General features: G+C 37.5%; 1 protein-coding gene across 1 annotated transcript; it reads left to right on the forward strand.

Moving 5' to 3' along the window:
• Positions 1 to 7313: 7313 nt before the first annotated feature.
• Cpr62Bb (Cuticular protein 62Bb) lies at positions 7314 to 10253 on the forward strand. Its single transcript, XM_064690226.1, has 5 exons — positions 7314 to 7412; positions 7501 to 7646; positions 7950 to 8046; positions 8440 to 8664; positions 9977 to 10253. The coding sequence occupies exons 2-5, from the start codon at positions 7557 to 7559 to the stop codon at positions 10120 to 10122; spliced, it is 558 nt and encodes a 185-aa protein (XP_064546296.1). The 5' UTR covers positions 7314 to 7412; positions 7501 to 7556; the 3' UTR covers positions 10123 to 10253.
• Positions 10254 to 12463: the final 2210 nt, after the last annotated feature.

The following is a 12463-nucleotide window of genomic DNA, read 5'->3' on the forward strand; positions in this document are numbered from 1 at the left end:
AACAATTAAAGCTTATGAACCGCTCAGACTTACAGAAATATTGCTCTAAGATAGTCAGCTCTTTAAATGTAATTGTTGAAACAAAGGCAAATTCCATTCAGTTATTCTTTTATTTAACCGCTTTTTTTAATTTAACTACCACAATTTGTAACCCATATTTGGTTTGTCATCTTGCAAGAGTCTTGCCTTACTGATATCCTCCTAAACAAATTGTATATTAATTAAATTTGATTAATTAAAGCCATGATTTAAATACTAAATCAAGCCTTGCTGCCGTTAGTTTGCTATATTTGCCGATAGATGGCGTTTGTCGGCGTTTGACGGCGTTAGATGGCGTTAGATATGCCGTTGCTATAACTTGTCTACTTTTTGGCTGACAACTTTTAATTTTTGCCACTATCTACTTTTAAGCTTAAGCTTAAAAATAATTTAATATAAGTTATACATATCTCTCGCATATGCCATAAACCAGACATTAGTTTTATTTTATATATTGTTTTAAATTTAGTTAAAATTAAATTTAAAATAAAAGCAAACGTAAAAAGTTGATGAGTTTGGTTAGTTTTAAGTTAATAAATCTTTATTTTAGTTATTTTAAGTTTTGAAGTTGGTAAGTTTTAGATTGTTGGGCGTTTTGTCAAAGTGAAATTAATTATTTATGATTTAATTTCGTTATTTCATTTTTATGGCCAATTCAACCACAAGGTCAAAACCACTCTGGCACTTCAACTTCCGATACAGCTGCATTTAATAATATGAAACCACAGCATCTCGCTTTTCATACCATACCCATTAAGACCTTAAACCTTTAAGCCCTCTGTTAACCACAACCAGACGGAAGCCTGTTCCAGTTGTCCTCTGCCTCCGTTGGCAGCCAAATGCGGTCAATTGTTTTTTGGGGGCGTGCCGTCATGTAAATAATATTAGTTATAAACATTTAAGAAAAAAATCGTCTGCGAAGTTGTTGCTTCCGCCTGCTACAAATCTTCGTATTTCCGTCACTTTTATGTGTGAACTGCCACAACAAAACAACAAGAAGAGGGCGACATATTGATCTGTTAATGGACGGACGCATCGTGTAGATATTTGGACAAATGTGTGTGCCACAGAAGAAAAAATAAATGCTTCAAAACTAGCTCAAAAATACGAATTTATCATTGCCTGAAAATCAAAAATCATCGAAGCGCTTAAATGTGCGTTAAAATAAGACAATACAATGAAAAAATAATACTAAAAACCTAAATAGACTTTTACGTGCACTCCATTAATTAGACCTAGTCAGAAACTTGACTGGGGCTAGCAGCTGCTGCCCTGTGGCCGGGTTCTTTAACAGTTAAGGTCATCTGTTGAACTAGTTAAGTTTTCTGATGTGCACTAGGAAATGCCGGAAGGAAGTTCCGCTAGCTGGCAATTCCAACGCCCCAGCATTACGTGTTGACCCCAAAAGCTCACGTAAACTCGGCTCAATGTCTGCCCGGTGACTGGCAAAATTCAAAACAAAAACTAAACTAAACGAAAATAAAAACCAGTAGCTGCTGCTCCAATAACCTTTTCGCAGGCACATTTCAACTATAGCAAAAAGATGCGAGCGAAATATCAGGTATGCGACAGAGTGGCAATCTTCTTCATCAATAAATGACAGTCGCTAACGACTTTTTGTTGCACTTGGCCAATTGATTCAAGTAGTTGACATTCAAGTAGCTTCAGCTCCGCTAACTACCCCCCTTCAACACGTGCTCTTGACTGTCTTGGATTGGATTGGATTGGATTGGATTGGATTTGTTTCGTTTGCCGTGTGGCGGGCAACATTAAGATACAAGTCGCAGATATGCATCGCCGTTGTTGATACAATTTATAGATAATCAAATACAGCGTTGGCTACTGAAACTCGCAGAGTTCTGGCTCAGCTTTTAAAGATGCGTCGTTAGAATAAAATGCACAGTGGTCTGTTTGTATTTATTTGTGGAAAAAATATACCAATAATGGACCTAAAATAATTTGTTTATAATATTTTTATTAATATACAATATTATTATTATTATTTTAATTATTATTAATATTATTTTAATTATTATATACATCATATTTTAATAAGAATGCAAGCATGCTTAACAGTCAACGACAGCATTCGATTTTTCGATTCTTCTTTGTGTTCCATTCGTAAACGTTTAACAGACTATGCTTAAGCACTACAGTAACGGAATCTGAATACAAATTACAAAGTCGGCTTATTTTGCTTATTTATTTTTGCGCGTTCTAGCTGCCTGTGTTAGTTAGTTTTGTCCAGTGTTGTAAAATGTTCACCAGTGCTGTGCAGCTATTAAAAATGTAATTATTACAGTTTATAAGTGTTGTCAACCACAATAATTACTTTTAACTATTCATATCTAGCCCAATTGATGCCATATGTTGCATTTGCAATGTGTCTCATATATCCTCACCAGTCCAGTTCGATCCACTGTAGCATGTAAATGTCGCCGCCTGTCTGCGTAATTGAAAAGCGCCATTAATAATTAACAAATGCCCAGCAACAGCTGAACAACTGAGCAACTGGGCAGACATAATTAGAGGTATAAGCGATTTCAGACTTGCCGCGCATAAATAAACATTTCAACAGCATGTAGTGTGGATTCACTGGAGGCTGGCAGAGATGTGTATCATGGCTTCGGCATAATCATCCCAGTAGTTATGCATGCCGCCTGTCAGCGTCAATTATATAACAAAGCTAACTGGATTATTTGAGGGTTAATTTGATGCATGGCAGGTAGCAGCAGCAGCAGCAGCAACAGTTCAGCAGCAGCCTGCAACAAATTGGCCAAAAAGGTGCGAGAATTCATTTCCATCTCTCTCTGGAGCACACGCTAACAACTGAAAATTTATAGCAGCTCCTCGGGCTTGGAAGCCATTAATTTGCATTTTATTACAGCGACCGCATTTGCCACGGGTCATTTTCATGGCGCGTTACAAAGCTCTTGTTAACAATGGTCAGTCAATTGGCCCGGACACAGATGCGGCAGTGCCGGACGCACTGAAGCATGCCCAACTAAGCGACAACAATGATGCCCACCCACCCACACCCAAACAGACCAAGTCTCCCTGCCTCTCTCTCTCTCTCCCCCTCTCTCTCTGTCACTCTTTCTGGTCTGGCTTGCAACATTCGCACCTTGAAGCCGTCTCGTGTTGCAAGCGACAATGGGGTACATTGCCCAGTGCCCCAGCAATGCTCATTGCCCATTGTCAAATTAGTCTGTGTAAACAAGCTGAAATTAGGTGACCAGCAGACGCCAAGAGTGCCAAAAGTAAACCAAGTCAAAGTCGCCATCATAGTCATCGTCACTAAAAATAGCCAAGCTTCAATTCAAGCTGCCTTGGCCACATCCCAGCCACAATACCCCCCTCTGCCTACGACAGTTCGCTGTGGACTTGAATGTACGACTTCAGGGGCGTTGGCACATCTTGAATTGCATTTGAGTCCATTTGCGCCAAATGGGCTTGCAAATGAACGCCTTTCAGGGCTTAGTTTGGGGTCAATTGGATGTATAAATATTTATGAAAGAAACTATAAAAGAAACCTAACCATGTGAATAAAATGTCTTTATAGTTTTGAATAAAATAAAAACATATATACAGTTATTTATAAAAGAAAAACAAACTAAATTTTTTTATAATATCAAAAAATATATTTATTGAAGGTTTAAATATTCAGATAATCGTGTACTCTAAGCATACTTAAAATAAATAAGATACACCTTATTATTTTTTTGGAATTGTTTACATAAGAATCTTGAAATAGACTTATTGTATTATTATTAAAATAAACTCATTACAGATTTTAATATTCAACTTTTACAAGTTACGGAATTTATAAAACAACTCTTTTTCTAAATTTCTGTTTATGGTATTGCATTTAAATTCTTCCTTAAATTTGCTTCACATATATTTCCTTTCCTTTTCCGTAGCTTATTTAATTTTGTGTTTCTTATATTTATATATACATTATTTTTGAATTATTATACTATTTAATTATTATATTATTATATACTATTTAATCTATTATACTATTTAATCTAATCCAATAAACATAATATTCATATTATTCATGTATCCTTTTATTTGATTATATTCCATTGCATGCTTTTTTAACTAGTTTAATTTAATTAAATAATTTTCAGTTAATTTTTACCAAACTATTCTTTTCAGATACCTTTCAGATTCCTTTCAGATTTGTATAACTAGTAATAACTTTTTTTATTATGTCTGTTTTGTTCTATTCTTACTCTTACCGAGCCCATAGAATAACATGTGTAATATATCATATTTTTACGATCCACTTAATTTTGTTACTTAAAGCTCAGTAAAATTTATGTTTTGCTTTTATTTTTGGCAAACATAATATAAAATTCCACTCCCAGATGCCACGCTTTGTCGTTAACATGATGGCAAACTGCACGCTACATTTAACAGCAACACATTTGTATTTATTCTGATAGTTTAGCGTGCACGTTAGTTTTTCTATTCTGGTAGTTAGTTATATTTATTGTTGTTTAATTGCCAGCATTTGTTAGGGGGAACACAATGCAAGCTGAAGCCACGCACATGTGCTGCCGCTTGGCTAAAAATCTGTCAAGCTGCATATGGAAAACCTTCGGAAAATGCCGACAATCGCTTGCTGATTTTCCCAGCCGCTTACGCCGAGTCTTGTGAGACTTCAGACTTGTGTCTTGGGCATCGAGTTATCATGTCTGCGTAGCAAATGCTTTGGCGGCGCTCGCAAACATGCAAATTGACTTAATCTAGTATTTAGTTTTATTTTTTTCTCTTTCTGCCGACAAACCGCAGTCCGAAGTCGCATTGGAAATTCAAAACCTCGGCTAGGGAGGGGGAAAACAAACATAAAAAAACCAAAGACGGAGGCGGAGATGTAGACAATTGTATGCAAGTGCTGAAGGTTGTTCGCCTGCCTTCTTTTAGTTTTTACTTCTTTTTTTTTCGTTTGGGGGTATTTTTGGGCAAGCAACGAAAAATGACTTCGGCTGCTTTTGGCGCACTTCTCGGCATATGGAGCTCGCTCTAATTAGAGTCTTTAGTACGCCCCTCGTTTTTAATTATGTGAAAATGCGCAGCCTTACAAATGCTGACCCGGGCATAAACTAGCGCATATTATTAACTTGTGTAAAGGCCCGCACAAATTGTTTTGACTCTGTTTTTTCGACTCTTGCGGTTTGTCAATATTTCTAATAATTTTGTTAGCTGCCAACCTCAATTGGCACGTTCTCGACGTGGTTCAAGGATGAGCACAGCTTTAGACTACAACTTGAAACTGTCTCAGCTATCTTAAAGCTCTTTGGCTGCTTTGTCGCGCTCCGCAAACAGATAAATCACTTACTTTAAAAGCATATGTATGCCTGATCGGTTTCTTTGATATAAAGTCTCTCTAGCTCACACATGCACTCCATAACGACAAATTACTTAATTAACAATTTGCGCTAAATATACATAATATATATAAAGTACTAGCCATCTGCGTACCTAAGTCAGTGGGTAGAAACATATACCCTTTAAGTGGGTACTATAACTAAGTGATGGAATGTGTTGGCTCAATACGGGCCATGCACATTAAATACTTAACGATAAGTTCTTATATAAAACTGGCCCAATCAGACTATAAACAAACGTTTATTACAATATGAAACTCAGTTATAAATATTAATAAATAAAAGCAAACTTCCAATATTTTCCATTTCTTTGTTGAATAATAACAAAAACAAGCTACTATATACATATTGGATTGCAACTGGATTTGAACTGGCTACCGCTTATTAGTGCGACACCTAGGCCAGGCAGGCTCATGACGTCACATAGCTGATGCTGTTGATGTTATTCATAAAAGCTTTTACCACAGTTTCCTCTCATCTGGTAGAATAACTTTGCAAGCTGTACAACATGTTTGGCCACTATATCCTACATAAAATCCTTCAATATCTGTATATCTATCAATAACGCTGCTCAAGCAAACTGCAATAAGAGTAGAGTATTTATTCTTCAGTATATTCACTTACAATCTTTTCCATTTTAATTAGTTCAATTTATTACGTACAGTACCCGTGGGAACCATAAGCTTAAAGAACGCCAAACGCTTGAAATTTAATTAAAAATCCTGCGCTTGTACCTGGAAAGCACTTAGGCGTCTATCATAAAGGTAAAGTTTTTTATGTGGTCTAAAAGGTTCTTTAATATGTTTACGCCTTCAAGCTGCGTGAACTGCGTCTTATTCTGAGTGTGCATGGAAATTGGCGCGCGCTCAATTAATCATTGATTGTTGCGAATTGAGCAACTGAGGACTGGACAATAACAAGTCAGCAATATTATTATAGATATAAATTAGTTTAAATTGCTCTGGTGTCATAGCATATTTTTTTTGCCTGCCGCCAGCAATTTTTGCTTTCATTTGCTGCCTAGAATGGAACTCAGATTTGAACTTTGCTGCCGCGCTTGACCTTCAGCATTGATGGCTAAGACAAAAACAGCTAGAACTAGCTGTAGCTAGTACGTACTTCGGTTGGACTTTTGGCTGCCTTGTTGTTTTCATTCAAGTAGATCACTGAGAATTTCGCATGTGCCAAATAACTAGGGCTTTTTGTTTATGCAACGACAATTTTCAATTGTTTTTGTCAAGCTTTTCGTTTTTAGCTGCAACTTGACCTTATTTTGGTTAGGATAGTCGAGATATATTTTATTGTCAGCGTTTTTTTTCTTCTTAGAATTAAGTTGTTAAATAAATTGCTTTTTATTGGCCACTATTTGTTATGGTCTAGGGCAATAATTATTGCGCATAATTCGCGTACTGTGCTGCAGTTCGTTGCCTAAGTCTTTCGTTTGAACCGGAGGAAATTAATGATTAAGCTATGATTAATAACATAATTCTGATTCAATCAAAAAGTGACTGCCACTGCGGATGACTTCATTATGTTGTGTGGGATAAAGCCAGAAGATACACAATGCAGCCGCTCTCAATCCGTAACTGGATCTGTCGCCAATTTGCACTGCTTCCATACATACCACCCCGACCCCATTCAGCGGGCTAGTGTAGCAACATCCCGATTCATGCTGCAACTTCATTCACATGGCCCCCACCAAGCAGCAGCGGCAGCAGCAGCCACTACTCACCACGCCAGAGATGTTGACGTCTCAGTCGACGTCTCCGTCCCCATCTCCGTCTCCGTTTGCGTCGCCCGCCACAGTTGACTGACTGAGAAACCCAGCGTCTTGTAGTCGCTGCTGCGCGGCTGTGCGGCTGCGTCGCTGCTTTCGCACATTTTGCGCTTATTTAAATGGAAACTCGGCTCTAGAATAGCCACAGTATTCCGGTGAACTTGGCGTTGTTTGTATCTGTTGCCGTTGTAGTACTAAAAGTAAATCCAATTGTTAACTCCATCAAGGATCTGTGCAAAGTGCTTACGATATTCATATATATATTTTGTGTTGTTGTTTTATTTTTAGCAAATTATAAAATCAAATTTATTTGAAAATACGCAAAATACAAAATAATCAAGAAAATGGCAAATTTCATGTGCTTCGTTATCCTCTCGTTGGCTTTGTTCGCCAGTGTGGCCGTGGCGCGTCCAGGATATGCTGTGGATTATTATGTGAGTTCCAGAGATTCCAGGCTGAACTACCTAGAACAAGTAGTTCGATGCTCATAAAATTTGTGATAAAAGCAAGAACATTTGAAATTAAAAAAAACTATTTAACAGTAAATGATATATAAATGTCATATATAACTATTTTATTTTTATGGCAAAGCAAAATTCGTATCATCACAAACTCAAAATCTAACATGCTCATACTCTCCTTCGCACCTTCGGATGTGCCATACTCTTCCGAAATTCAAAACAGATCTCTTGTTATTTAGCAAAGTTCTATATATTTCCCTTTATCTTATTCAACAGGATCATCCCAAATATGCCTTTAACTATGGCGTAGCCGATCACACGACCGGCGATGTCAAATCACAGCATGAAACTCGTGATGGCGATGTTGTCAAGGGTAAATATAACTATAACACATACGCAAAAACAAAAAACAACTAAGAGTGTTTAAGTCGGGAATATATACCTAGAAAAAATTGATTAACTCGTTCTGCGTAGGGCTTACGAGATTATATACTTCCAGTTTTAAGACTCTAGCTTTGGCAGTTGCTAAGACATAGCTAGATACACTTAGCTCGTCGTCCTGATCAATAATATCAAATTTATAGTGGAAATACCTCCGCCTGGCTTTTACACACATATGCACCAGAACAATATGCCCATTGTTACTCAATTCTCAGGGTATAAACATGGATATATAGAACATTATTTTACTAATATTAATCAATTGTCAGGGCTTAAAAATGATCTTAACTAATAAATATGTCCTCTCTACCTTTCCCCCATTCAGGTCAATACTCTCTGGTCGAGCCCGATGGCTCCATTCGCACTGTTGATTACACGGCCGATTCCATTCATGGCTTCAACGCTGTTGTCACCAAATCTGGACCCACTGTGCACGCCCAGTCGCTGGTCACGAAGCCCATCATTGCACACAAACCGATTTTGACCCACTATGAGCCACATGTGGCTCCTGTGGCCGCGCCTGTTGTCGTTGCCTCGCCAGCGCCCTATGGTGAGTGACAAGTATATCTAATCTAATATCATGATAGCTGTACCGGGTTGAATAGTTAATGGAATAGCACTCAAATGGTTTAGCAGCCCCACCAAATATAGACGCACTTCCAGCTAGTTGTTGTTGTTGTTGTTGTGGTAGTTGTGGTAGCACACTCTTCAGGCCTGCCACACACACTGATTTGCTGCTCTTGCTCTTCTAGGCATGAACACGTATCGCATGCTCAAGCTGTTCAGGCGTCACGCCAACTATTTTAACAATCAATATCGCAAATTGCGCCCAGACGAATATGATGACATCGTTGATGTAGTCAGACAGACAGCGACGGCGGAGGCTGCAACAGATGCCGATTACTATGCAGTCTACTGAATATCCGTATATCAGTTCTCAGTGTATATATAAGTTAACCATATTTCTATTATAAGTACATAATCGTTTTAGTTCGCTGCGTTGCATTGCAATTAGATTGAGAGCGTGTGCAGTGGGGCTTGTAAACTGAATCATCGCATCGTCAAATGTATAACATTTCATAAGCCGGCATTTGTGTTGACTAATGCAGCAGTTGGCACGCCCACGCGTTTGTTAATTATGTCATGATGTTCGAGTTTTCCTCAACATTGATCAAGAGATTAGCTTGGTTTTTTGCCCAAGTTTTGTTTGCACTTTGCATTCGCTCTCATATTTTCCATAGTTTTCCCACATTAATTATGTCATATTGTGCAGCAGCAGCAACAACAGCAGCAGCGCATCAACTTTTGCTGCAGGCAGAAAAGCTGTGCGGAAAATTTTGTTGCCCATTTCATTTCGAAGCCAACATCTTTTCTCAATGTCGTAATGTGGATTTGCATGGGAAACGCTGTTGCTTTGTTGTTGTTGTTGCTGTTGTTGTTATGACTGCATGTGAAAATTATTTTGATTGTGGCTGCCGTTTTAATAATTAAGAATCGCAAGAAGCGCGCGCGCACAAATACACGCAGCAAACACTTTGGCAAAACAAAAGACTTAGGCAACGAACTTCGTCATCGTTTTACATGCAAAATGCCCGAAAGGAAATTACAACAACTAGCGAGAAAAAAACAACAACACCTGTGACCAATTGACTTTGGTGCTTACAAATTCGTGACAAGCAAAGAAAATTATTTCGTCAGCATTAAAATACGCTGAACTGAACTAGTTTTAGAGGCAGCTGCTGCTGCTGCTGTTGAACTTAGCTTTTTTTTCTGTTGACTCACTTCAAAGCAAACAAACTTAGGGCCCCACAATTTTGGTTTAATAATATTTATATATTATATTGTTTTGTTATTATTTATAGTCGCCCAACACTATGCGCCCGCTGCCGCGCCAATTCACTACGACTACGATGATGGCTACTACAACCAGGCACAATATGAGTACGTGCCCCAATACGATGCTGGACACTATGGACACTACTCGAGTCCTTATGCGGCACACTATTAAGTACCTTTAACTAGAAACGAGAAACATATGCGATTTAGTGCTCTAAGCGAATTTAGTTTGTATATTTTTGAAAAAAAAAGAAAAACATGGGAAATCGAAACCTACTTAGTTTGGATATACGAGTGCATAAGTCGACCCGGTTACAGTTGTGCGTTTGCAAAACTCTCGTTTTGAAATACACACACTCTCTCAACCCTACTCTACACACACACACACACACACACACATACACTGACACTGAAGCTGAGTAAGATAATAATGATATATGGATGCTAATTTAAGTTGTGAATTTTTTCTGTAAAATAAAGTTTCAACAACCTAAGTGAACTTATAAAAAACGGTTTTAAGAATTTGTGTATTTTTTTCGCAATGAATTGTAAGGATTTAAAAGAGTCAGGATTAACTCTAGTCAAACAGCATTCCTTCTTGCTTTAGTTTGATTGAGTGTATATAAAAAATATTATTTAGTGATTTTATATTTTTATTTTTCCAACAGGCGTCGCATTAAATAGATAAATGTAACTGCTTTGATTTCAATTCAGCTCACATGTCGTCTAAATGATTTTCATAGGCTATAACAATAATTCATTTATTCATAATTACCGAAGGCACTTGAAATCGCATCTGTTGCCATTTGAGTAAATAATCTCAATGTGGGTTCTTTCTTCTTATGGCAACAGTTGCATCCATTAAATGTTAAGTATATGCCACATTTTAAATTCACATTTAATGTTGGCGTTATAATTTACTTTTATGCATAATACTTTTGCATTTTATTGCTGTAACAATTCATGGCCAATTGAGCGTTTCGTTTTATTTGCGGCAACGTTTGGACTGAACATTGAAACAAATGGCAATAGTCCCAGATATTCGCTCTTTAACTAATATATATCCAATTGAATTTCGACAAAGAAAAAACTCTTCACGGTCTGCCAATTAGCAACTGCTGGCTTATATAAGTTTTTTCGTTGATAGTTTTCTTGGACCATTTGTATATTTTAATTGGCTCGCGAAAGCTTTCTTCCGGTTGTATGCATTGAACATGCTCTCAAGAGTTGCAGCCAGTTAAAGCTTGGATTGTTGGAGAAAAGCTGTCTTGGCTAAAGCTTCTCTGAAGTTAGACCAATTTTCTTGTGACCAGGGTAAAACGGGCTGCACTTATATTAAATATGAATGAAACAAGCCTTCCATATTCGCATGAACAAATCCCCAGGCTAACGTCAATTAGCTGAGTTTTATTTTGAACTGATCTTCACACTTGTGGCTTTGCATGCAACCACCATACTAGTTATAAGTTTTTAACTTTCGCTCTACTTTTGGAATTTTATACATACAATTTTTTAATCAGTACGCACAAGAGTATGCAGTACACTTTTGAATTCTTGACAACGTCAAAGTATGCAAATAAATAGCTGGCACTATGCAGGCCAAATGTTTGTAACAACAACAAAGTCGCATTTGGGAAGAATTAGTGTCATTCAAGCAAAGGTTCTCAGCCTAAATACTGGGACCCCTTAGTACATCCGCAACCGGCCCTGGCAAGGGATCTTAAGTGATTGGCCTGCTTCACTGTTTAGCCATTTATACTGAGAAGAAAGCTTTGTAGAAGAAGCTGACCCCTTCAATCTTCCAATCCGGGTACTTAGATAGATATAAGTTAAAAACAAACAATAAAAGCCACGTACAAGGAAATATAATTAATGTTAACATATTTAATCGCTTTATTGTACAGCTAGGTTAGCATATAAATAGAAAAGAAACAAAATGTAGACAAATGTATGACAAATGTTTTAGTGACCTTTTTGTTGCAAAGTCAAGTTTTAGCCGGCCAGCCCAAGGTCAATGTTGGTATAAACAACAAAAAGACTTACGGCTCTAGATTTACAGACTTTCTTTTTCTCAGTCCATCGCTTCATGCGCTTTAGAATAAAAAGCGACGAAAAGACGACAAAGTTAGCAAACCCAAAGCCTACTCTGGTATATTCCCCGCTGCGGGTTGTGACGTCACAAACATCGCAATCATGGGCTGTGCAAACGACAAGCCAAAGCAGTAGGTTTTGCCTTTGCTGTCAAACAGCATTTTATTTTTGTATAAAAGTCGCTGTGCTCAGGCATTCAGTTTAGTTCTTCCTGGGCTCTATTCGAGTCCAGATCTCACCTCCTTTTTCTTTTAATTTGTTGTTGATTGAATGTGCATTGTTGCAAAGGCGTACGGTCTGAATAGATTTCGAAAATGCGATAATTAAATATATTTTTTGGGCTCTGGTCAAATAATATTTTTTATTTGTATTCAAAGCTGCCAGAACCAAAAAATTAATAGCAGGGATCCGGACGAATTCAA

This window comes from Drosophila montana, unplaced genomic scaffold (assembly GCF_035044405.1).
Source record: "Drosophila montana isolate Dmon_TW-CO22-7 unplaced genomic scaffold, ASM3504440v1 contig_3240_1, whole genome shotgun sequence".
In the NCBI taxonomy this organism is placed as follows: domain Eukaryota; kingdom Metazoa; phylum Arthropoda; class Insecta; order Diptera; family Drosophilidae; genus Drosophila; species Drosophila montana.